The sequence below is a fragment of the Thalia democratica genome, chromosome 1 (genome assembly GCF_965202585.1).
Source record: "Thalia democratica chromosome 1, ktThaDemo2.hap1.1, whole genome shotgun sequence".
Classification (NCBI taxonomy): domain Eukaryota; kingdom Metazoa; phylum Chordata; class Thaliacea; order Salpida; family Salpidae; genus Thalia; species Thalia democratica.
In genome coordinates this window covers 47,226,416-47,253,835 of record NC_139165.1, presented here as the reverse complement: position 1 = coordinate 47,253,835, position 27,420 = coordinate 47,226,416, and the positions used below count along the sequence as shown (strand labels likewise).

The 27,420-nt window shown below is 28.4% G+C and overlaps 2 protein-coding genes across 2 annotated transcripts; both read right to left on the bottom strand.

The window, feature by feature from the left end:
* Positions 1-502: 502 nt before the first annotated feature.
* On the bottom strand, positions 503-13,777 carry LOC145829789 (ATPase family AAA domain-containing protein 2-like). Its single transcript, XM_082937659.1, has 29 exons — positions 13,571-13,777; positions 11,552-11,646; positions 11,298-11,354; positions 10,417-10,473; positions 10,181-10,346; positions 9,707-9,833; positions 9,040-9,126; positions 8,525-8,601; positions 8,339-8,367; positions 7,971-8,061; positions 7,329-7,444; positions 6,765-6,942; positions 6,362-6,521; positions 6,167-6,258; positions 5,771-6,013; positions 5,399-5,537; positions 5,140-5,296; positions 4,855-5,032; positions 4,405-4,552; positions 3,936-4,115; positions 3,499-3,668; positions 2,731-2,929; positions 2,357-2,536; positions 2,070-2,143; positions 1,830-1,942; positions 1,569-1,762; positions 1,051-1,253; positions 872-976; positions 503-804 (listed from the first exon to the last, which is right to left on the bottom strand). The coding sequence occupies exons 1-29, from the start codon at positions 13,751-13,753 to the stop codon at positions 769-771; spliced, it is 3,834 nt and encodes a 1,277-aa protein (XP_082793785.1). The 5' UTR covers positions 13,754-13,777; the 3' UTR covers positions 503-768.
* Positions 13,778-15,382: 1,605 nt separating this feature from the next.
* On the bottom strand, positions 15,383-26,005 carry LOC145831869 (protein pelota-like). The gene is made up of 2 exons (XM_082939220.1): positions 25,983-26,005; positions 15,383-16,686 (listed from the first exon to the last, which is right to left on the bottom strand). Exon 2 carries the CDS (start codon positions 16,667-16,669, stop codon positions 15,485-15,487), a length of 1,185 nt encoding a protein of 394 aa, XP_082795346.1. The 5' UTR covers positions 16,670-16,686; positions 25,983-26,005; the 3' UTR covers positions 15,383-15,484.
* Positions 26,006-27,420: the final 1,415 nt, after the last annotated feature.

Below are 27,420 nucleotides of genomic sequence, written 5' to 3'. Positions count from 1 at the left end.
TATTTAACTTTTCAAATATCTTAAGTTGTTTATGTTTCTTTTAAATTATTCAACTTTCAAAACATTTAAATGTTTTGAGGTTTATCAAACTATATTTTATTTAATGTGCTTAGTTCAATCAATATTTATTCTAGTAATAAAAAAATTAAAGACATTCAAACATTTTTTGTGCATATAGTTCCACTACAACTGGCTTAATATTTTAAATGTTTTTTTCAGAAAGAACTAAAAAGGTAGCTTAACATTTTTTTAACTGTTTTTTGTATAATAATCATCTAAATCATCCGAAATTACATAAAATCAAACTTTTAAAATAAAAATACTAGAATTATTGATAATAGCTTCTAACATAATACTTAACTTGTTAAGGTTTAAAATTTTCGATAAAAATACATAAATACCTCAAGTTACTAAGTGTAAATTGTACTTATGTTACAAACATTTAAGTTTTAAAAACTTTTGTTATAATTACGCAAAAAACGACAGTATTTTTAATAGGTGACTAGCGCTGTTTATTAACAACTCATTACCATCAAAAAGAAATCTAAAGACAGGCACGTTTTTTAACGACAAACAAAAACTATACAAGTTTGTATAAATTAATGAAAACACACAACGAAAAACTAGTCTTGTAAACATTTAAAAAACATAAAACTATGAAAAGCCACATCTTAAGACGAAACATATAAGTAGAAACTTTATAAAAATTTATAAGGTAGTAAATGCACTGTGGTTTTGGAATTGTTTATTGCCTATCTTTTCATCACGTTAGACAAGTTCATTTTCTGTATAAGCTTCTATCATCTAAAGTATAAATAAAGGGTTTAAAATAAGTCATAGCTATGATAAAATATCCTCAAATAAAACTTACATCTAACAGTGGTCGTTTGTTTCTTTTCCCAACAAAAACAGAGCAGAATCTGTTCAAGGTCGAAGAAACTTGGCACATTTCCAAAGCGGAATAACCGTCCGTTTTCTGTAAAAAAACATTAAATTTTTGTTTTACGTCGTAGAGATGTATTAACAAAAAGATTTAACAAAAAAACAAACCTGCACGACGAGGTCGTAGAGGAAGTCGACTTTCTTCTGATCGCAGATGAACAGCGGCTCGCAAGCCCGCATGAACGGAGCCGACGGCATCGAGTTGCTCTTCAGCAGGTCTTCGTTCAACTGCGTCGGAGAACCCGGCAAGCTGCTCACTTCCACTTTCAGTTCCGGGGAATTTTTCACACAGGAGTTTTTGCGCGGTGATTCTAAAATGAAATACATAATTTTAAAAATTCCTACAACATGATTGTTTAGTATTAAGCTAAGACTATACTGAAAAAGCTTGAGAATTATTGCTTAAAAACTGTAGGTAAAGATATACTTTTAATTTAATAGCCTTTTTAATTTAGCCCTTCCATAAGGATCTTATTGACTATCCAAATTTATCCCTTCATACCTCAAAAACTAATTTTCATTATGAGAAACGATTGAAAGCAACTGTTAGCCAAGTTTAAGATCTTTAAAGTAAAACCAACATGTACAAAGTCCCTTACCCCCCTTAACCACTTAAACTCACAAACCTTCAGCGTTGACGCACACATCGGCGTTGACGCTGTCTTGTGATTGGCAGGTTTGCGACATGCTCATGTCTCCCCCTCCCGCCAGCAGCTGCTCGTTGAAGCGTGAAACTTCTGACTTGTCGCTTTCCCGCGAAGACTTGCTGGTCACGCTAGAGTGCGACGATCTGCTGTTCTCGTCTTCAGTCACTTGGAAGCTGTTACAACAAATATTTATAACAACTCACCACTTCAAGTGTTAACAACAAATCAAGTGCAACTCACCGGTTGTCTTCTTCGGCCTCGTCGTCAAGAAAGCGGTTGCGGCGGTTTCTCTTGGCAACGGGTTGATCGTCTTCGCTGTCCGTCGTGTCGTCGACCAGTCTCGAGTGGCGATCCTGTTTTATCAAAAAATACTTTTTGTTATTGATTCAAATGTAAAACTATAAATATAGTACAAATTTACCTGAATAAATCCTTACATTAACTTATTTAAAAAAACGAGATTACTTTTGTCATACTTACAGGGTTATTAGCCAACTTTCCATTTGCCCACTTTTGACTTTTACGGTGTCTTCTTTCTTTTTCCATTCTTTCAGCTGTAAAACAATAACTATTTTTATCAATTTTTTAGCTTGAAAGTAGATAATTAGATATACAAAACTAGCATACAAAAATGCATGTACGCTTACAAACTCCGAACTTGTGTAAGATTTTAAACACATAGTTAATTTAAAACTTTAGGTAATTTAGAAAAACTGAAGAAAAGTTTCACAAATGATTTAAGTTTAAGTGTTGAAACAAAAATGTACCTAATTTCATGACTTCGTCCAACTTTTGGTACCTGACAAACGGGCTTTTAAGTCCATTTCTATCTCTGTACTCTTTCACCCAGGAAAACGCTTCAGTTATTTCTTGATTATTGCCTTCTTTCACGCCCACTTCATTGATCCATTTCTCGAGCTTGTCTGCTTCTTCAAGAACTTCAGCACCTGAGTGAAAATAACTTGTTGTTAAATACCATATACAGTTATTAGTAATTATTACAAAGCTAGGCTTTTAAGGCGTAATAAATAACTTTTCGAGAAAAAATAAGGTATGAATGAAAAAAATACTGCTTGTTACACATTTATCTAATAATAAACAAGTTTTAGTTTTTAGGGGAAACTGTTACAAAGCAAATAACCGGAGCTGTCTTCCGGGTTGTTGTACTCCTTGGCGTTGTCGACTATCTGCTGAAGATCACCGATGAACTGCTTGCTGCTGTCGTACATGTCGTGCTCGATCTTGTGCTGCACGTACTCCAAGCACATGGGCTCCTTCACGTGCCTGTAGTAATCATCCACGTCGTCCGGATCGACCAGCTTCAGGAAGATGTCTTTGAACTGTTTGAATGTGTTGCAGGTTGGTAAATGAGGTTTTGATATGTGTTGCAAAGGTTTCGATATTCTTAGTATAATCAAGTACTGTACGAAGATAATAACTATATGAGCTTTACTAAAACTTTCCAATTAAGAATAGGTCAGTTAATTTTAACAAACTGATAACAGGGTTGCCACTCTTTGAAACAAAAAAAAACAGTTTGAAGCATTGAAAACTAGCCTGAGCCAAAGAAAAACTAAGGATAAAATGGTAATGGCCTAAATGGGGAATATATAAATTGCTTACTAAGCCTTAATATTAAGAATGAAAATAGCTAAGTAAAAAAGCCATAGTTTGTTAAAAATAGATTACATAACTTATTAAATATCATGACTAAGTTCATTAAGATAAAATTAGGCCAGAGGTCTAAAAAATTAATGCAATTTGGCCTTAGAAAAAAAACTATAAATAGCTTGAGTCAATATTTTTTATATTGCTCAACAAAGTTTTAAGCAGCTTGACACAGTAAATTCTTTTAAACTAGACCAATAAAGTGGCAACCTGTACTAAATAGATAAAAACAATCACAAACATCATTATCTTTCACCGCAAACAGCAGCTGCATGGAGGTGTTGAGGTGGTTCTTTATTTTGTCCATCATTTTCGACTCGTACACCTCTTCATTCTTCTTTTCCTCCATCAATTTCTTCTGCTCCTCTCTGCGCACCTTGCGCAGTCTTTCGCGCTCCTTTACTTGCTTGACTGTGAATACATGGATTTTTTCAAAACTTAGAATAAGCAAAAAAAGCAAGTAGAATCTTTTTAAACAAAATTATTTAAATTATCTTAATTTATTAAAAATTTTAAAAGTTAAATATTTTAAAAGTTAAATTTAGTTTGAGAATAGATGATAAACTTTACAAGTTTAAAAAATTCTAAAACAATGTGTTTATACACTTGGATTAAGCAATTAGTTTAAGAGAACAATTACAATAAACGTCTAGAAACAAGTATTTAAAAAAAAATAACAAGAAGCAATTGCTTCCTGGCAGAAAATCCGAAAGACGGAGTTTTTAAAGATGGGAGCGAGAAATTCCCTTCTTTCTTGGGCGTTGGGGTGGCGGAGGCAGTACTCGCTCCTTCCCAGCCTCCTCGAAAATATGTCGTTCAACCACTTTTCTTCCAGCACGCACTCGTCTTTCACCGTGGCTGTTTCGAAAGTTTTTAGTTGACGGGTCAAGTAATAATAAAAGTGCAAATTGAATATTCTATTTGATACTTTGTTTTGATGAGAAAAAATCAGACCTTGGAAATATTTTTAAAATAGTAAAACTGCACTAAACAATATTGTTTACGTTCCTGTCTTTACCTATTAAATTGAGCAAATTTTTTAGTCAACACAGATAATCATACAATTGATGGGTTAAAAGGTTTATTAAGAAGGTCAAAGTCCAACCTAAAAATAAATAAATATTAAAAACAGCAGCAAACGACTAACCGATGACCAGAACATTGCTGCAAGGCTTGATTTCCTGCAACTTTTCTTTGAGGTGCTCCATCACATGATCGTTTGTTACTTTTCTGATGAAATCGAGCTTTTCAACGACAATCACGCTTGGAGATGATGAAACTGCTTCGGCTACAATCTGCATTCGACATGTATATGTATATTTGTAGGTATAACATTTATTAGTAATGCCAAAATATGTTTAACTTTTAATTTATACAATATAATCAAAACTGCAATGTAGGTTTATCTTAAATACAAATATAAAACAACACTTTTATATTTTACAACAGAGCTTAAACTGATTTTAAGAAAATTATTTAACAAAAAAAAAATACGAGGCTATTTTTCTTTTTTAAGTTTTTTAATATAATAAATAGCCATTATTAAATTAAATACTGGCAAAATAATATATCAACATTAAAAAAATAAAAAACTTACACTGGTTATGGTACTGTAAGCAGCTGATAAATTGCTTTGGTAGTTCAAAACGTCAATGTCTATCTTGTGGTGGGAGAATCCTTCCAAGTCTTCGAGAAGCGAAGGAATGAAGTTCATGTGAAGGCAGGTTGAAGTGTCGCCTTGTATGATTAGGCGAGGTTGGAACACCAGTTGTTTACTGTTGGTAAGACTAAGTAGAAAAAACAGTTTTAATAAAAAATTAAAAAAAAGTTTTTTTTATCAGTTTCGTTGATGAAATGTCAGATTTATTAAAGGTCAACATACGAAGTGATGTAGTCAGCGTATTTTGAGGTAGCAGGATTGGAATACATGAGATCACAGGTCAATTCTTCTAGCATTTTTTTATCTGATGCACTATACTCCGACTTTTCCTCCAATGGCTTCTCGACTTTCTCTAAATCTCGGAGTATTTTGGACTTTTCTGCATGTAATGATTTTAAAGCTTTAATGGTAAAAATATAATTGTAAATTTGTATGTATAATTTCATCAGTTTAATTTAATACTCAAAATCTCAACACTTACCTCCAACGACAGGCAAACTTTTTTGAATAAGTTTCAGCGTCATTTCGAGCTGCTTTGATTGCAATCTGCTGATTTGTTTGTCAACCGGCTCGCTGCCTTCCAACCCTCTCATTATTGACGGACTCACATTTTTCAAAGCCTTCAAAATATATTTAAGTTAATTCTGCTTCCACTCAAGCATGAAAAATACCAATTTAACAAAGATAACCTTTATACTTTTAAATTTTAAAATTACATTTAAACTTCTTAGTTATAAATAAGGAGAATAATATCACTCCAATTGTTTAAACCTCATCAAAAAAACAATTTAAAAGAGATCTTCAGTTGATTAATGACATCTTATTTTAAATGGAATACTCAATAACAACTTACCTTGAAAAAGTGAACATCCAGCACCTGGATCTTGCTGGTCTCCTTCAGGTTGGCCACGTTGTCCAGGGTGAGGGATTGCGTTTTTGCTGAATCTCTGACGGCGATCATGGCGGCGTCGTGGCAGACCGACTTGAGGTCGGCGCCGCTGAAGCGAGCCGTCTGAGTTGCGACTTTCTGCAGGATGCCGTCGGAAACTTTCGGTTCCCACGTCTTCGTGTGAATCTTCAGTATTTCCAACCGTTGCTGTAAAAATTGTTGAATCTTATAGCTTAGAGCAAATAGACTTTCGCAATTAATAAAGCTAATTAATAAAGATGAAATACTTTACACGGTACCAAAACATTATACAGTTAGCATTTTACTAAATTACAGTAAGAGTAGATAAAATGTGCAAACTTGATCGTTGGGAAGTGGGAAGCAAATTTCCTTGTCAAACCTTCCCGGTCTTCTCACGGCTGCATCAATGGCGTTGGGCCGGTTTGTTGCACCTTTAATTTTACAACTAATCACTAAGAGATTGATTATTTTAAAAATGAGAAGCGAATGAAAACATTGAACATAAGTTTTTATAAAAAGCTGCAAATTTCAAACCGATGACGAAAACGTCGTTGTTGACTTCGAGGCCGTCGAGGAGGGACAGGAGGGTGTTCACCAGACCGTTGTTGTAGTCGGAGCGCTCGTTCTGCGTTCGTTGGGAAAACAACCCGTCCACTTCGTCCATCATTATTATCGACGGCTTGAACTCTCTCGCCTGCGCACGTTAACAACGGTGGTAAGGGTTTGAGCGTTGATGCAAAATACTTTTATTACTTCACATGCTTTTTAAAGTATTATAAAATTTCAACTACAAGGCAGTTAATTCGTTTTTACAAAAGTGTTAGGTTTTAAAAAAGATTTATATACTTTAGAAATTATACAAATTAACAAAAATCATAAAAAAAAAGTTTTATTCAAAATCCAAGTTAAATAAAAAGCAACAAGTGAAAAAACAAACGGCTTCGAAAATGCTCTGCAGATTTTTTTCCGCCTCGCCAATCCACTTGCTTTGCAGATCGGGAATTTTTATTTGAAAGAACGCGTACTTCTTCTTGGACACCCTGCTGCACTCGTTGACTAGCGCTCTCACTATATGCGTTTTACCTGTACCCGGAGATCCGTGGAAAAGAATTCCCCTGAAAATTTAATCAATAGTTAATTAAGAGTCAGTGTTTACTATGGAGCGACCTTATTATGTCTGTAATTAAACAAGTTTAACGTGAATAAAGTGAATTTAATATTAATATATATCTTATTAAAAAACTAAGCTACTTACATAACACCTATTTTATACTAGAGGAAATTTATACTTATTTAATTTATTTTAAGATTTATTAGTTTTTTATTTATTTTTTACTAGAAATTTATTTTATACTAGAGAGTTTTATGAAATTTGTCACATAGAAAACATCACAACAGTTTATACTTTAATTAAAATAAAAATTTAGTCAATAAAAAACATCATGAAACAACGTAATTATTATGATGTTTTAATTTATTTAATTTTCCGTATCCTGCTTACTTTCTAGGGGCCAAGTTGAGGCGGTTCAAGGTTTCTTTGTAGTTGAGAGGAGCAACCAGCGATTCCTGAAGAATAGCTTTCTGAGTCTCCAATCCACCAATTGAATCGAAATCAATCTGAGGCAAAAAAAATTTTAACTTTGAAGAATGTGAATAAAATATTTTATAACACAAGTTAAATCAGATTTTTTTATAATAAATTTTAGGCTTGTAGTATGCACTAAGCTTTTTAACTGTCCAGATTTATTAAAAAGATAAAATAACTAGTTTTTGAATATATATAAACTAACTTTTAAAAATATTATTAAAAAAAAGAAAATACTAAAGCATAATTCATTTTATGCAGAGTATCTCAAGCTCATTTTCATTATCTCCCCATTTATCAGATATCGTTTCTTTACTATTTTTTTGCCCAAAATATTGCCCATTTAAAAAAATCCTGTGCTAAGAACACAAGTTTTTTTTGTATATTTTACATTAGCAAAATGGACTTTTATGTTTAATCTTACCTCAAGGTCAAATATTGAATTGAACAAAAGAGTAAAAAATCTATAACTGCTCAAAATTTCAAGTTATTGCTCCTTTCAAAAACCCTGGTGTTACGTTTTACGAACAGTAATTATAACTTTGAATTTAAACTTACAGTGGTGTCGAATCTGCTCATAGTATCAACATTCGCCGGTGCAGTAAATCCACGTTCTTCGAAATCTTTACGGGTGAAGTTTATCGGGAAGCTATTTGATTTACATTTACTACTTAACAGAATGTACAAATAGTTGTGATTAAAATTTGGTTAAAAACGGCATTTTAATTATGACACCTGTGAAACTACATAAAATTATTTTTAAGAGTACTTAAATATTAGAAATGCAAGAACTTATAACAATAATTAATCAAGTTTTATTTTAAAATATCTATATTACCCATATAATGGGTAAGCAATGAGTAAAATAAACGGAAATTAAACCACATAACTAATGTTAAAAGCCAAATCTACATTTTACAACTTACATGTTCATAGTTTTCTTTGAATTTCCACCCTAAACATTTTCAGTGATAAATTCAATCATTCATTTCAAAAGATAATTAACTTTTATAAATTCTTATCAACTATAACATTTTTAAGAAATTTGTTTTAAAATTTTGATTCTGATAAAAAATAAAAAATTCAAAGTGCAGCTAAATAACTAAACTAACGTTTCTTTTATTCCTAGCTCCTGCTGATATGTCACCGCCTAATAATGCTTTCCGTCTTCCCATACATTTTTCGTAGTCTAACAAAAAGTATACATTTACACAAGAGAATTGTTTAATAAAAATCATTTAAACCCAACTTAAATCATCATTTAAAATATACGTATATAACAGTTTATACTTCAAGTATAAATCAAAAAATATATACCAAAAAACTTAGTTTTTTGTTAGTTTTCAAAATTCAGTTTAAGTTTCTATTTTACTTAACGTTGTAATTAAAAAGTTATATTTAGTGTCACAATTGTTCATTTTTGAATCAAATTAAATTTATATTATGATTTGAAATTTTTCAATATCAGGAATAACTTTTTGTCAGATTACAGCAACCCCAAGCAAATCTAACACCTACTTTTAATACAAATGTTTAACTCAGCTAGACAATTGAATTCATAAGCTACCTTCAAGTAATTTACAATACATTTTTAACTTAGAAAATTTTTACAATGAATTTTTGTTACCAAACAAATTGTTTTCTTTGTGCCTCGTTCTTAAATTGTACTTTCGGCCAGCTTCTTCTTCTTCATAATCAGATTCTCGAGATTTCTCTGCGGGAAAAGCAGCGTAAAATAAATAACAGAACAAAAATATAGACTTTTTATAAGCTTGCATATAAAAATCAAGGTATCACTAAATAAAATATTTGTATAAAACAGGTTATGTGCTCAAAGCATGGTGGCCACTGGTTTTTGAAAGTACACGTTTTTCGGTCTATTTTTAGTTAAAATTTTAAAAACAAGTTTAAGGCAGTGTTAAACTGTATAACAACATTGAAAAGATACTGTAAAGCTACTTTAATTGTGTTTTGCGATAAAAAAATATCGATGACATTTTTAAATCTCTTTGATAGATATTTTTGGTCAAATCGAAGTTTTTTAACTAAACATGTAAAAATTGTTTTAAATTCAAGGTTTTTTTTAGCCTAAATTGTCAAATTCCGGTTTTTTCAGGATTCAAGGTTTTTTAGCCACCTGTTAAAGTGTATAGATTACCTAGATGAGTAGCCTGCAAAGTTATTTTTGTTTTCTAAAACAGAAAGCAACAACAATGAGCTTGGAATAAATAAAATATCAATTAATTGATTTGCATTTATCTTAAAAAAAATTCAAAAACTATTTGCGAACTAACCGGTTTTCCTCCGCTTTCTTTTGCTGCTCCTCATGGTTTCTTCGTCGGAATCTTGCAGGTACCTGCTGTTCATGCGGCGCTTTTCCGTGGGCTTTCTCAGCCTGCGCTTGCGCGGCGATGGCAGGTTCTGAAGTTTTTCAAACTTGTGGTACAAGACAAAAATCGTTATTTGTTAGTTGTGAAGAGTAAGTAGTTATGTAGCAATGAAATTGTAATTTGAGAAATTTACAAAGAGATTAACTTTCCAAACTTTATTAGACGATTTGTTTAAATCGCAAATTAACTCTTTATAAATAATAAACGTGACATAAATGACTAAAATAAAGTAGAACTAAAAAAATATATTTATCAATAAATATGTCCTTTATTGTACTTTTCTTAATTGCGCCTTAAAACACAGCTTTTTATTCAAACACAATATCTTATACAAAAGAGTAAATCATCATAAAAGTTTTTAAATAAAAGAATATTCACTTCATCCGTGTTGTACCCGTTGGCCTTCCTGAGCGACTCCAGCTCCGTGGTCCTTCGTCTTTTGTTTCTCGTCGACCTGCTTTGCACGGGAGTGCTCTTCGCGCTCATCGATCCCTGTTCGAAGCTGGTTTTATTGTGAGTCTCGCTGTTGTTCGATGTTTTCGATCTGAATAAAAATTGATAGTTGGTACAGAAAATTATGCAGAAAATTATGTGAAAAAACAATTTTTGCTAACCTTGTCTTTCTTGGTTCAACAGAGCCGGCATAGTTCACACTTTCGTTGTTGTCTGGCCTGTTTAAAAGAACATAGTAGTTTTATAAATACTATAAATTCTATACTTTTTTCGGTGCAGTTTAAACAAGTTAATGTTAATACAGATTAACTTAATTTTGCATAAAAAAAAAATGCAAGTTATTTTAATGAATAATGATAATTACATAGTCATACTCATAAGAGCTTTTGGTCTACGGCTTTTAATTAATTAACTTAAGTTTTTACAATATGCAACCTAATATAAAAAAATAAACTTTACACAGAGATTATTTATTTAAAAACTTTTATATACAAAGATATCATTGAATTATCAAGCGTGTTTATTAAGTTTGGTAGTTGTTATCACATAGAGTTTTATTATGATAAAACAACTATTTCAGAAACATTTGAGTTGAAAAGTATAGTAAAAGGTTTTTAATGTATCATTAAATTTTTATAAATAATTATTATAAATTTAATAGTTATATTTTCTATGAAAATAAAACAGCACTTTTGAGGGTTGAGTAACTTAAGTAATTTAACTTATAACTATGCAACTTTTTATTTTGTTGGTCTGCTGAAGAAATAAATTCTTAATTAAAACATAACACTTGATATTGTTGTGAATAATATAAGCTCGAATTTTAAGTTAATATAAAAAATTAACTTTATAAATATGGCTTATGTTTTTCAAACAAAATAATTCATTTTTTTAAATATTAAATACAAAACAATATTTTCTACATTAGCATAAATTTGTATCACTTTCAATAAGGCTTTTAACTAATTAGCGACTGAATTTCTACAACTAGAACAAATAGTAATAAAACAAGTTTAAATTATATATACAAAGGAAAACTTACAATGACTCATCATTGGAAAATTGATCACGGTAGCTAAAACCATTAGTGCGTCCGGACCTAAAATATAAAATTAATTTTTTTATGGTAAATCAGTGAAAAAAGTAAAATATTCTTCAGTGAAGTAAAAATTAATGATTAGATATCTAAGAAAGAAAGATCACTACTTTATTTATTTTGTAATACTTCAATTCATTGATCTTTTCTAAAATTTCAATAGACATATACGTTGTTGGCCAAATATACACATGGTTTACCTTCGTGGTTCAGCAGATTGATTGTGCTGTTGAGAAGAAAACATCTTAGGACGGCGATTTTTTTCTCTTTGCCTCATCCTTCCATTTTTTGACCGCTGCAAATATTTATTTTAATTCATAAGATGCACCATGTGATTAACTGCATTAAAAGTTATACAACAATACTTAAAAAGTTTCAAAGACTATTTTCAACTTTACACCCTTTTTTGGTTTATGATCTTATTTTATATAGTTTTTACTAAGCTACAAAATACTTTTTACAGATTTAAAATATTCAAAATAATTTTTGAAATATAGTCGGTCAAAGTCGGAGGCAACAATAGGTTCCTTATGGGAGGCGCAAACTAAAACGGCAAAAATAGACTATTTCACTAAAAATCTATCTCCTCCTACGTTTTTTGAGATAACTACCTCAAATTTTTAGGAAATGTTCCTTAATATATTTAGAAAATTATGTAAGAAGGAATTTTTGAAAAATTAAAGAATAAAAATTTTATATAAAAAATAAACAAAAAAAAAGTTTTTTTTTTTGTTATAGAATTTTTATTTTTTTAAAATTCCTTCTGACATAATTTTTTAAATATATCAAGGAACATTTCCTAAAAATTTGAGGTAGTTATCTCAAAAAACGTAGGAGGAGATAGATTTTTAGTGATTTCTAGTTATTTGCCGTTTTAGTTTTCGCCTCCCATAAGGATCCTGTTGTTGCCTCCGACTTTGACCCGCTATATCTGAAAAATTATTTTGAATTTTTTAAATCTGTAAAAAGCATTTTGTAGCTTAGTAAAAACTATATAAAATAAGATCAAAAACAAAAAAAGGGTGTTAAACAAATAAAAATTATAATCAGAAATACTTGTTTAAGATGTGGTAATTTTAAGATTTAAAATAAACTTCAAAATAATGAACGTTTTCCTAAAATAAATAAGTCATAACTTAAAATCAGTTTAGTAGTTTTCAAGCAATAGTTATATTGCCAATTTAGCAAACCACAATGGTTAAAAATGAAAAATTGTGTAGGTTATTTCTACCTAAATTTAGTTAAATAAGTTTACTTTTTGGAAATAAATATAAGTAGTCTAGTTTGTCATCTAACAAATACATCTTACATAATAGTAATAGCATTTTACAAGTGCAATGATAGGCAAAATAGTCTACATTGTTTTGCTGATGAGCCCTTTTTAATAAAACTAGGTACTTTATCTAACTGTAGAAAACAATATTGTAACTAACTTAAATTTTTCAAACTTAGATCTTTAATTGCTTTGATTATAAGCAAATAATATTCAAAACTAATATATTTTGTTACAAAATAAATAAATAATATCAAAAATATTTGTACATGTAATTAAAAATTGGTCTAACAGTAGGCAAAAACTTAAAAACAAATGTTTTTTAACTTTTCTAAATTTCTTCAAAGGAAATCAAGTGTTTTTTGTAAAATCGCAAATATCAAGGAAAGTCAATAAAAGCAGAAACCCTGATTATATGATTTCTTAAACTTTTGAGAGAAAAAAAAAAGTGGTTTGTTCATTTTCATCAGAAACTATTTATACAATTAACTACATCTCAAAAATAAGTTAGTTTTTTTTTATTCTATAAAAAGTGACTTATAGTTTTTACTTTAAACTTTCTTATGAAAACTTATGTTGTTCTTATAAAAAAAATACCTTCACTCTCCAGACCTAAATGAGTGTAAAAGAGAATACAACTTATCATTAAAAGTTGAGCTAGCATAAAACTTTACACCTATTTTTTTAGCCTTTACAAGTATGGATTTACCAGTTTGTCATGTTCAAATTGAAATTAAATAAACTGAGTTAATAATCTATGAAAAAAAGTAAACCAGTTTATACAGTAAAACTTAAACAATTTAAATATTTTTGTAAATTAGTTGTTAATAATACTCTACTGTAAGATTTTTTATTCTTTGGAAACTTTTAAGAAAAACAACTGTTTAAAAACTGTTGTATACTAACCGCAGACTATCTAATACTAATAAACGGAATATTAACTCACGCTTCTTCTAGACCCATGATCGGGAGAATACTCTTCACCGACTTCTAAATCTTCTTCGGGATCGTTCTCGTCTTCCGAGGACGAATCTCTCAGCCTGTTCGGTTTCTTTTTGGCTCTCTGAGATCTGCGCCGCACCACACTCTCGTTGCTCGTCAACGATGAGGCATCGTTGTAAGGAGTCATGTATTTTCACTTATGTACACTATGATAAAAGACTGTAAAAAAATTAAGTAACAATCAAATTAACACCGAACTGTTGTGTGAAAATGTATTTTGCTGATAACAAGTTGTAATTTGTATGATAAGTAAATACACAAAGATGAGTAAAATTTTAAATGCAAGCAATTAGAAGTTTTAATCTATTGAATAAATTACTTTAAGTTGTTAGTTACATTAGTTAAAAAATAAATATAGTTACATACAATAAAACTGGAAAATTTAAAAATAAAAGCTTATACTTTAAACTGTTGGCGAATTCCGGAAATTATTTTGCTCACAGTAAATTTTCTTCAAATAAAAAATGAGAATTTAGATAAAATTAACTAATGAAGTAAACTAATAACAAAGATGTTAGTTTGTGTTTTAATTATCATATTAGTTGTATAATTCTTGTAGGATAATCTAGCCATTTATAACAAAACGTAAAAATAATTTATCTAAAAACAAAACTAGGCAACAATTTTACTAGATTTTTTTTCGAACTATTAAATAGTTCTTTAACTTAAATACTAAAGAAACTATTGAAATAAAGTAAAAAAATATATCTTATTAATGATGACAGTGTATATGCCCCTAATACAACAATCTAAATAAGTAATCAATAGAACAAACATCTACAAATAAACTCAATTTAAATCTGGTTAATTTATTTTAATATATACGCATTTTTTAACATGATAAATGCAGAACATAGAATGTAATAATTACTTAACTTGAAAATCTTCAGGGTTAAAGTACTTTTGATCACCTACTTAACGTTTTTATAATAATAACTTACAATTTCTGTATCCTAAAAAATAATAATGCGTAACTAATTAACTATAAATTATAGCAAGTGTCTCATAAAATCTAACCATAGGTAAATTTTCGAAAATACATATAATTAGTTAAGGCCATAGGGGGGGGGGTTTACCATGTTTTTTTACAAGTTGATCTTATTTTATAGAGATTTTTCTAAGCTTCAAGATGCTCTTTATCGTTTTAAAAAACTCGAATTATTTTTTGAGATATGACCAGTCAAATTCGGGCAGCATAATAGGTTCCCTTTGGAGAGGGAAAACTAAAACAAAAAAAGCTATTTTATTTAAAATCTATCTCCTACTACATTTTTCAGGCAATCTTCTTCAAACTTTCACATTCTAATCTTTATACAATAACAAAAAAACGTTACTTTGAAATTAAAAAAAAAAATTGTAAAAACATTATTTTTTGAAAAAAAACACTTTTTTTTTTAATTTTTGTGATAAAACTTTTATTTTTTTTTAATTATTCAAATTTATAAGTAACGCTTTTTCCTTTTAATATAAGGAATATTTCCTGAAAATTTGAAGAAGATTGCTTGAAAAATAAGGAGGAGATAGATTTTCAGTGAATTTTAAAAATTTCAGAGAAAATTGACTCTGAAAAATTTGCGGTCCATACGTTTGTATTGGAAACTTTTAATAAAAATTAAAATATCTCAAAAGTTAAATATTTTTTTTGAATTCTATAAAAACTGGCTTGTATTTTATATTTAAAGCTTTCATATAAAAGCTAAAGTTAATTTTTGTAAAAAGAAAGTGTTGGACACCCCCCCCCCCCCCTATGGCCCTTTATACATAATTCTATAAATAAAACAATTTACTATTTTAAAAAACAAATAAAGTTTAAGTTACACTTTGTTTGAACTGTAAGATTATAGTAAAAATACTAATTTTAAAAAGCTAAAGGTCCACAAAACTCTTCATTGTCACTACTATCTTCATCGCCGTCTTCATATTGATCATCGTCAATTGGAAACCTCAAAATTGCAGCAATGCCTGTCATGTCAGCCAGTTCCTGGCCAGTGCTGTGCATGGCTGAAAATATCTTTAACTTTCCACCAATACTCTGCACTTCGTTTAAAAGTTTTATCATTTCTTTCCTCTGAACAACACCTTGCGACCTGATCAGGTCGTCAGTTATCATAAGTGTTTCAATTGCTCCTTCATCGTGAGCTTTTTTTATATGTTTCAGGCCATAGCAAGTTTTAGCCGGGCTATCACGCATCAGCTTTTTCAACCTATTAATAGCATTAAGCTCTTCCAATGCTTTTGTATCTGTGACTCTGGATACTATTGAAGGATCTGTCAAGGCTTCATTCAAAGAGTGAATATAACCAGAGGCTGATTGTACTTTAACAAACTTGCTCTTATTATCAATCAAGACTTTTGTTTGTCTTTTGACTGCTTCTGAAATCATGTAATTGTAAAAATTTTCATTTACAAAACCAGGACTGGCAAGTACAACAACCTTGACTACATCAAAATTTATGTTATTTTCTACCGCTTCCATTACTTGGAAGTAGAAGTTTTTCATTACTTTTTCATACTTATCATTGTGACCACGACGCTTGCCTGGTATGGAAACTTCTACTTTTTTCTTTATCATTGTCATGCTAGGCAAGACCAGACAAACATGAGCAAGGCCTTCTTGCATTACGACAGCCGCCACATCAGCTTGCTTTGAAGGGTCACAAGCTTGCTTTATCCTATACAAATGAACTTTGTCCCAGCAAGCTTTCCTGATTGTAAACTTCTGGTTAAGCTCAAGATCCAGTGTGTGGTAGTCTCCCAAGGAAACAAACTTGTTCTTTTCAACATTTCTGCCTTTGACGTGTAATGAACAAGATTCTGTGTCAAAATCAATGCCCTCAATTTCTACAGTCAAGTTTGTTTTAACTCTTTTTGAAACTGTAGAGGTTCCAGTCTCATTTTTTACTTTTCTGCTAGCAGTGGATTTCAGACAGTCACCTACTAATAGCAAGTTGTAAGCATGCCACAAATCTTCACTACTCTCAGCAATTAATCCCACTTCTCCTGATCCATCATGGTAGTTTATTTTCTTAAATACAAGTTTCATTATTTAGTTGATAAGAGCTGAAATGTTGACATTAAGGTTTCAAAAATAGCTTCACAATTAAAAATTTAATGTGATTCTTTTCACAAGTACAGTAACCTCTCACATCTTTACGCACTCGTGACGTTACGCACTCTCGTTTAGTTACGCATTTTAGAATCCTAAAAAATTCAAAAAATAAAATTTTAAATTGCTGTAATATTGCACAAATTAGGTTTATTGTATATTTTTAACTCAAAATATGTTTTTAAATGCAAACTCATCCCTTTATATCTTTAAAATTTGTAAACTTATATTCCTTGACTAACTAATAAACATTTAGTTATACCTAAGTATATCAGAAATTTTGTTAACAAAACAGATTAAATTAAAATTCTAAAAAAAACATGACTTTGTTAAATAATGAAAGTATAGTGAATTAATGAGAAATTAAAACACAAATAAATAATACAGCACTCTTGCCCTAAATATGAATAAACATCTAAAAAATTAATCTAATTAAACTTCCTGGCAAAAGGTAGCAGTGGTACATAATAAATATAGAGCTTACAATTAACACAAATCTCAGTTGTTTAATATTATTATTAAAATTAGTAAAATTTTACTTCAAGTATTATTGTTTTATATAAATTTAAATCTTTTTTTTAGTATATGTATAGTTTTATATTTTATTTTCATATTTATAAATAAAGTAAGCAAATTTTCAAAAGTGGAAAAGTCTCAATTCTGCTTATAACTGAAGCAATATCAAAAAACAGCCATTACAGTAAGTATATTTGGTACCTCTCGTATCTTTACGATCTCTCATATCTTTACGCACTTTTTTTGTGGACACAATGTGCGTAAATAAGCGAGAGGTTACTGTACTTAAACTTTTAAGTTATTATTTTTAAAATCAAAAACAATAGTACCAGATTTAAATGATAGTAATGTCAAATTTATTTTAACTTAGAGTAATATTTAAGTTTTTAGATATTACAAGACAATTTTATTTTATCATTGCAAATTTATTGTCTATACCATTTGAGAAGAAAATTAAATTAAAAAATACTTAAATTGATTTAACAGAGTTTAAAACTAAATAAGAAAATACACACAATTTAAAGTTGAAAAAAACACTCTTTTCATCAATAGACTACATCATAAAACAATAACTTTCTTGTTTGTAGACAAAACTAAAACAGAACTGTACCCTATCAAAAGCTATCCTGAGGGATCAAAAACCAAGATTCTAAAAAATCTTAAAACTATCCTTAGTTTTTCATTAAAAAAACAATACTGACTTAAACTATCCTGAACTTTTTTTAATTTTCATACTAGCCTGAGTTATAACATTTTTAAACTTTAAGGGAGTTATTTTGGGTATCCTGATCTGTCTTGAGATTTTTTAATATTTCAAAGACCCTGAGTTTTCCTGATTGTCCTGGGTGTGTGTCAACTCTGCATAAGATGTGATAAAACAGATTCAAATGTTTAAAAAGATTAAATTTCTTTTTTACTTACATAACAAAACTAGACTTATATAAAAAAACAAATCTACTTTGATGCATTAAGGGCATAGGGGGGTTAACACCTTTTTTTTTTTGAAATTTGATCTTATTTTTTATAGCTTTTACTAAGCTACAAGATGCTTTTAACATATTTTTAAAATTCAAAACAATTTTTGAGATATAGCCGGTCAAAGTTAGAGGCAACAAAAGGATCCTTATGGGAGGCGCAAACTAAAACAGCAAATAACTAGAAATCACTAAAAATCTATTTCCTCCTACGTTTTTTGAGATAACTACCTTAAATTTTCAGGAAATGTTTCTTGCAATATTTAGAAAATTCTGTCAGAACTAAATTTAAAAAAAATTAAAGTTTTATAACAAATAAACAAAAAAAAAAGGTTTTTTTGTTTAATTTTTTTATAAAATTTTAATTTTAAAACTTTTTAAATTTAGTTCTGACAGAATTTTCTAAATATTGTAAGGAACATTTCCTGAAAATTTGAGGTAATTATCTCAAAAAACGTAGGAGAAAATAGATTTTTAGTCATTTTTAGTTATTTGCTGTTTTAGTTTGCGCCTCCGATAAGGATCCTTTTGTTGCCTCTAACTTTGACCGGCTATATCTCAAAAATTATTTTGAATTTTAAAATCTGTAAAAAGTATCTTGTACCTTAGTAAAACAGGGTTGCCACTTGTTTTTTCAAAAAAATTTCCAGGTTTTTCAATTTTCTTCCAGGTTTTAAAAAAAACACATTTTTGGGTCTATTTTTAGTTTTAAGTTAAATTTAAGGTAAGAAACAGTGTTAAATAGTATAAAAAGATTAAAAAGATATTGTAAACCTACTTAAAATGTTTGGTTATGGTTGGTTTTAAGGGCGCGTATTTTACTTAAAAAATGAATCTTTTTAAAAGGTACTTTTTGACATTATATTCAATTTTTAATATTTAAATTTATTATCAAAGTTGCTACAGTACTAAATTACATTTACTTTGGGAACAGGTCAAAATTGCATTACGACAAATTTGCACGAGATGACAAAATTTTACAATCAAAATATTTTCACTAAGGGTCAATTTTGCACAAAGACAAATTTGCACCAAGGGACTAAACTGCACAAAGGGTCATTTTGCACTAAGATAATTTTGCATCTAGACAAATTTGCACGAGGGGATAAAATTGCACTAAGACAGTTTTACTTCAAAATTCAATTTTACAAAAGTATCTTTGTGCAAATTTGATCCTTGAAGCAAAATTGTCTTTGTGCAAATTAACCCCTCGTGCAATTTAGTCCCTTGGTGCAAATTTGTCTTTGTGCAAAATTGACCCTTGGTGCAAAATTATCTTTGTGCAATTTTGTCCTCTTGTGCGAATTTATCTTGGTGTAAAAGTATATTTGTGCAAAATTGACCCTTGATGCAAAATTGTCTTTATGCAATTTTGTCCTTTTGTCCAAACTTGTCTTTGTGAAATTTATTACCCTTGTGCATTTTGGTCTGTGAGCAAAAGTATCTTGGTTCAAAATTGACCGTTGGTGAAAAATTTTGATTGTGAAATTTTGTCATCTCATGCAAATTTGTCTTTGTGCAGTTTTGTCGTAATGCAATTTTGACCTGTTCCCAAAGTAAATATAGTTTAGTACTGTAGCAACTTTGATAATAAGTGTAAATATTAGCAGGGCGTAGCAAAATATAAAAAATTGAATATAATTTCAAAAAGTAACCTCTGAAAAAGATGAATTTAATGAGTGAAATATGTGTCCCTAAAAGCAACCATAACCAAATGTTTTTCTAATAAAAAAATTTTTGGTGATGACAAAAACTTTTTATGTATATGATAAATTTTTTAAGTCAAATTAAAACTTTACTACTAAACATGTTAAAATTCTTTAAAATTCTAAGTTTTTCCAGGTTTTTCAAGGTTTCTTTTGCCTAAATTGTCAAATTCCAGGTTTTTCCAGGATTCCAGGTAAATTGGCAACCCTGGTAAAAACTATATAAAATAAGATCAAATTTCAAAAAAAAAAAGGTGTTAACCCTTTTCAGATAAAAGCGATCAAAGTTAGAGAGTTCTATAGGTGTTTAATGGGAGGTTTAAACTGTTAAGACAAAAATAAACTGTTTTACTAAAAATCTATCTCCTTCTTCAGTTTTTGAGCAATTGTTTTAAAAGCTGATCAGACTAATCTTTAATAAATTTTGAACAACTTGTAGAAAACATATTAAAAAATTTATCTTTCTTTTTTTAATAAAAAGAAATTTATTTTTAATTTTGGTCAATTTTTCTTAAAAATCTGCTTTCTACAAGTTGTTTGAAATATTTTTTTTTAATTTCTAAAAATTAGAAAATTGCTTCAAAATAAATTGAGGAGATAAATACTTAATGTATATAATAAAATCCTAAAAAGTTTACCTTGAAAACTTTTGTCCTTTTAACAGTTGTATCAGATTTTTTTAAAGAACTGGTTATATCTCAAAAGTCAATTGAAGTTTTTTTGTTCCATATAATTTATCTTATAGTATATACTTTAAACTTTCAAAGAAAAGCTAATGTTGTTTGTTGTAAAAAAAATGCTGAACCCCTATATGGCCTTAAATGTGTTTATAATATTTAGCTCCCTTACCTTTAATTTACTTGAGTACATAACTATGATGAAAGATTGATTACTAATTACTTTTTTATTACCTAATCTTACTATATATTTTTAAGTGCTTCATGTTACATTATTAGCTATGTAGATCCTATTAGAAGAAAGAGTGTTAGCTAAATTAACAGTTGTTGAATAAGCTTTTGATAATATTTAACTATGAATAACATACACATTTTTGTTGTATATGATAGTTATTTCATAAAAATAACAAAATAAACCTAAGTTTCTTTGTTTAACATACAAAAAATGGTCAAAACTACAGATTTTTTTGCTAAATTTTCAAATTCCAGGTAGATGTTAACCCTGATTTTTTAAATATCAAAAATTTCTTTTAAATTAGTTAGATCATGTGTCTGCAGACTGCAACCTGTGGACTGGGAGCGGGTCAAAATTGCACAAAAACAAAATTGCACAAGAGTACAAAAATGCACAAAGACAACTTTACACTGAGGGTCATTTTGGCACAAGAGTAAAAAAACAGAAAAAAATAAAAAAAAAAAAATTGAAAGATCAAAAAAAAAAGTTACTGACCAAGAGTAAAGGGTAACAGTGATAACGGAAAAAAAAAAAAATTATCATTTTAAAATAACAAGAAAAACTAACCAAAAAAAAAATAATTAATTAAAAAGAAAGAAAAAAAATATATCGACCGAGGGTAAGGGGTAACAGTGAAAGTAAAAAAAAAATTAAAAATTTATATAAAAAAAATTTTTAATTAATATAAAAAATTCAACCAGTGATAAAATGTCTCCGTGCAAAATTGTCTTTTTGCAAAAGTGACCCTTCGTGCAAAAGTGTTGTTGTGTAATTTATTCCCATTGTGCAAAAGTGTCTTTGTACAGAAGTATCTTCATGCAATTTTGTGCCCTCATGCAATTTTGTACCCTAGTGAAAATTTGACAGCTACCCTGTGGACCACAGCCAAAATTTTACTGCAACTATTTTAAGATAATTTTGCTTATAAAAAATATTTAAACACTTAAATGTTATCTTTAAAAGATAACCTATTGCCTAATTTTTTTGATTCAAAAAATTAGTATTAAGTAGACTATTTTAAGCATAACAAAATGGTTCCATTTTTGTTCTGCTCCCTCTGGGTTAAATAAATACTTTTAAAATGTAATTGTTAAAATGGAAATTATCAAAAAAAAACAATGAATTTCAAATGTTTTGAACATACTTTCAAGGTACATAAAGTAAATATGTCATTAACCATTTATAAGCATAATTTTTATAATAAATTTACAAAAGTTTGAGGATTTTTGAGCTCTAATTTTAGTTAAATAAGCAAACTTTAGATAATTGTATTTAATATAATATAGGAAATTTTTATCTGCTAGGTGGCACCATATAGTCACAGTTTTGTACTGAGATTGAAAAAATTAATTTAAAGAAAATAGCTAAATTTTATTTTTATGTATTTTTTCACCACAAGGTGTCGCTGATTTGGCTTTCCATTTTCAATCAGCAAGCAAAAAATGTTACTTATAGGGATTTTCACATATTTTTCAATTTTTTCTAGGGATTTATCAGAATTTTTCAGAATATTGAAAATTTATAGGGATTTATAGGGAAGTGGCAACCCTGATATTACTTTTAGAGTTATGGCCCTTTGAAATTTTTTATCAAGAATTTGAGTTGTCATGTAATCCATTTTGATTTACAATTATTTGCAAAAATTACTGGTGCATGACATTAAGTTAAACAATCAAAACAATGTTTAGTTGGCATAGCAACAACCCTTTGTTAGATTAGAATTTTTGTAAAAAAGATTAAGGATAGGGGTTTACATGTTAATAGTATACTGCTGTACTATTACTTTACTTTATTTATTTGAATATTGTTATGAATGAAAAAAAAATCAAAAACCTTACAACCGAACTATTTGCCAAAACACATTTATTTTTAACTTTTTTTTACATTTTTAACATAGTTGCCTTATTTAGTATCAAATATAATAATTTTTTAATTCTGAGCATCCCTTATGACATAGTCATGTTTCTCCCTTGGCACTGGTCAGGGATAAAAGTAGTTAAACTGTTACAAAACTTCTGGTGAGGTTTACTATCAAAGTAGGTTTACAGTAAAGGTGGGTTAGGACATTAAAAAGTAGTTAGATCTTGGAATTTTATTTTTAAGTTATCTTTTTTAATAACATAAGTTAATAAGTAATCTTTAATAAGTATGATTAGACGTTATTTCTAAATATTAAATTATTTTTGTTAAGTAAAAATGTAGTTTAAACTAAATTCAGTTTGAAGAGTGTTTGAAGACAATTATTAACTGTGAAAGCAATTGGTATATTTAAATAGGGGTAGGGAGTACAGCACACTTTTTTGATCATATTGTAATATTCATTCTAGTACATATGATTTGGATGTGTTTTTGCTTCATTAAGAAGAATCTGAAAAAAAAAACTAAAAAAATTTCAAAAAAAAAGTTTGCCGCCCAAAAAAAGAATTTCAACCCCAAAAATCATACTTTTCGATTTTTTTAAATAATAATAAACAATAATAAAATCACTTATACATGTCCTAGACTTATAATTTATGTCTTAAATGAAAGGTTATACTTATTGACATATATTTAAATACATATTAAGTGCTATTGATGAATTATGACTTCATAATCACCCTAAATGTGCAAAATGTGTCTGTAAAATGTAGGGGTAAGGAGTACAGCACAGTTTTTGGTCATATTGTAATATTCATTCAAGTACATATGATTCCATTGTATTTTTGCTTAATTAAAAAGAATCTAACAAAAAAAGATAATTTTGCAAAAAAAAGTCCCTGCCCAAAAAACTGATTTCAACCCCAAAAATTACATATTTTTTGATTTTTTGACTTCAGCAATAAAATTACTTATACATGTCCTAGACTTATTATTCATATTTTAAATGAAAGCTTATAATTATAGACATATATTAATGACATTTCAACTGCTTTTGTTGTATTATGACGTCATTATTATACTAAATATGCAAACTTTGTCTGTAAAATTGTACTTTACTTGCTAATATAAAAAGCAAATTCTTCTGCTTTTTTACTTTTAGTTTTTTGATTTAAAATATAAAATGTGTCAAGTCAGCTAGGCAAAGATATTACTGATGTAAAGTCATTTCAGTTGCATGTTGATATATACAAAGTACATTTTAAATCACTGTCTGTTATTAGAAACTATGACTATTGAGAGCACCTGTCTAAGAGTAAAAGATCTAGACTTATATATCATAGAAAAAACATGTAAATTTATTAAAATTAGTGCAATTTTGTTCTTTGAATTTAAGAATTTTTATTTAATAAACAATAAACCTTTATCTGTATTAATTTTTTTTAGCTTTAAGTATGTTATTGTTTTTAAAATAACAATTAGTTGACGTTTGTAAGTATTGTACATCTAAATAAATTAAAACTTAATTTGTTAGTTTGTTTAAATGTTTTAATTCTCTAATGTTAAAGCTTTTTATCAAATATTTTTTAATTTTAAATTCATAGCAGTTAACTGTTATTGTATTTACTTATATAAAATGCTCTCAGTAATCATAACTTCTAATAACAGAAAGTGATTTAAAATGTACTTTAAATATATTAACATGCAATTGAAATGACATTACATCAGTAACAGTAATATCTTTCTGCCTAGCTGACTTGACACATTTTATATTCTAAATCAAAAAACTAAAAGTAAAAAATCAGAAGAATTTGCTTTTTATATTAGAAAATAAAGTACAATGTTACAGACAAAGTTTGCATATTTAGTGTAATAACAGTGTTGCCACTCTTTGAGTCAAAAAATCTTCCCTGAGTGACCAAAAACTTCCCTGAGTAACCATAAAACTTTCCCAAGTTTCCATGAGTTTTTTTCTAATATTTAAAAAAAGTTTTATTTATTAAAAAATTACCATTTTAATTCTAAGAATATTGAAGAACCTGCCGCAAGGCTATAAAATTTCTAAATAAGCACTTAAAAATAAATAAAATTAACTTATTCTAACAAAATATTGAAACTGAATAAACTAAATCTCATTCTAGATCTAGAAAAAAAATTCCCTGAGATTTTTAAAAAAATCTTAAAATTTCCCTGAAATTTCTAGATAAAACCAAAACTGCCCTGAGTTTCCCTGAGATTTTCTACAACTTGAAAATTCCCTGAGTTTCCCTGAATTCCATAGTTCCCTGAGTGTGTGGCAACCCTGTAATAATGACGTCATAATACAACAAAAGCAGTCATTAATATATGCCTATAATTATAAGCTTTCATTTAAAATATAAATTATAATTCCAGGACATGTATAAGTGAATTTATTACTGTTCAAGTAAAAAAATCCAAAAGTATGTGATTTTTTAGGTTGCAATTGGTTTTTTGGGCGGCAAACTTTTTTATTTTATTTTAATCTTAATGAAGCAAAAACACATCCAAATCATATGTACTCATAAGTCCAGCAAAAGTCACCCAAGTACTCCCTACCCCTATTCAAAATGCTAGTCTTAGTGACAAAAACTAGCCAAAGTTTATTATAAGAAATTAAAAACAGGTATAGTGTAAACCAAAGAAAAATGAAAAAAAATTCAAGCTTAAATTTATAGAAAATAACAATAACAAAAAATAATATATTGTTTAAAATGAAAATCTTGACTTTTAAGAAAAAACTGACTGCCAAGCCATTGAAAAGCCTGAAAGTTCAAAGTAAATTCAAACTAGCCAAAGTATTGCAAAAAAAAACAAAATTACACAGAGTAAGCACAACTTCTACTCTATTTGAATAAGGTTTAATTTTAATAAATTACATGTCAATGCAAAAAACTACCCTGGAGAGTTTGGATAAATTGATTTTGGAAGTGAAGACTGACCTAGGAAAAGGTAAGAGGAGTTTCACAGAGGATGTAAGGGAACTGAAGGAGGAGCTCACAATCAAGAAAAGAGAGTTGTTGAGCTTGAAATGTTGTGTCACCAAGGTTTTTTTTAATCATTTAAAAGATAGTTTTTTATTTGTTTTATTTTTAGATAACTAAAAGTTGAATATTAACAGGGCAGGTAAAATTACACATGATAAAACAAACTAACTTTTCTCCAGAAAACTTTTATTGTTGCAAGAAGGAGTAGAGTTTAAGTCTGAGAATTTTTTTTACCATATAAAAAATAAAATTTTTAATTTCATATTAAAACTCAACTAACCTGAGTTCATTTGAACTAGCTCAAGTTATTCCAAAATTTTTAACTATTCTGAGTAGAAGGAGCAGCAACCTTAAATTTCAATTATTGCTCATTTTAAGTAAGTACTTAATATTAAAATATTAATTATATTAGTTGAAAAGTTACAGTCACTATTACATGTCAAAAAAATTTTAGCCTTGGAAATTTTAAAACTTAAGATTTTTATTTTTATATTTAAATACATAAACAAGTCTGTAAGCAAGTGTACAGTATAACTTAAAATAGCATAGGACATAACAAACCTAAAAATTAATATCCATATACTTAACAATAAATTGACCCATTTCATTAAAAAGTTATAACATTTATTAAAATGCTGTGTTGGACAAAAATTTTATATAAATAAAAATAGTAATTTAATGCTTTTATGAAAATTGTAATCATAAGCAAATAAGTTAACGTTCATCTCTTGTAGGAAAAACAAAGTGTTTTCCAGCTTATTTACCTACTAGAGGTAAATGTGTATATAAACTATAATAATTAGTAAATTTTTTAAGTTTCAGTAAGTTTTTAAACATGTTGTTAGGTTACTAATTAGTACCTTTTATAATTAGGCCTTAGTATTAACTTTTTCATAAAATTAGGGTTAATGCTGACAACGTTTATCGTTGCAAGGGGTAGAGTTTGAGACTGAAAAAAAAAAAAAAAAAAAAAAAACTTGAAAACTTCAAACTATTTTTTTAATTAAATGTTTGATTTTTAAAAAAGAAATAAAGATATCTAAACTACTAGAGGAGAAATAATGAATTTATTCTTTCTCCATATACTATTTTTTTATTTTGAAATTAAATTGAAGTGATTTATAATTGACAAAACTTAATTGCATGCTATTTGAATAACCCTTTTAATAATAATTTAAATAAGTGTTATAAATTACTTTTGGAATAAAATCATGTTGAACAGGTAACAAGTAAATTCATAGCAAGAAATCAGACAACTTGCAGCACCTGCCAAGGCATCACATCAGCTCTGCATTAAGTTTAACAGCATTATCTAGTTTATAATATATATTGAAAATTATATGAAAGAATATTATTGTTGCTAAAGTGGTCTTTACGTCACTTCAAGCAGGGACATGATTTTCAACCATTTTGTAAAGTTGTGCTTATTTAGTTTTTAGGATGCAAAAGTAAGTTAAACGAAAAGTCTTAAAAAATTAGAAATTTAACCTTTTAAACTAAAAAACTATAATGTAGTAAATAAGGAGACATAACAAATTTTTTCGAGAAGTTAAAAATTTTCATAACGAAATAGTTTATAATAAAAGTTAACAATATAAAAAAAATAAAAGCTAAAATTTAAATAGACATTCTTTAAATTTGTAAAAAAAAATACATAATAGTTTTGTTTCCACAAGTTTTAACTTTTAGTTTAGTATAAAAAAATATTTTAAAATACA

Coding starts and splice junctions, on each gene's coding strand:
- LOC145829789 (XM_082937659.1), bottom strand. CDS start 13,753: ATGACTCCTTACAACGATGCCTCATCGTTGACGAGCAACGAGAGTGTG. Junction 6,014..6,166: donor TCCCACTTCCCAACGATCAA/GTTTGCACATTT, acceptor CAATTTTTACAG/CAACGGTTGGAAATACTGAA. Junction 4,553..4,854: donor CTTACAGTACCATAACCAGT/GTAAGTTTTTTA, acceptor TGTCGAATGCAG/ATTGTAGCCGAAGCAGTTTC.
- LOC145831869 (XM_082939220.1), bottom strand. CDS start 16,669: ATGAAACTTGTATTTAAGAAAATAAACTACCATGATGGATCAGGAGAA.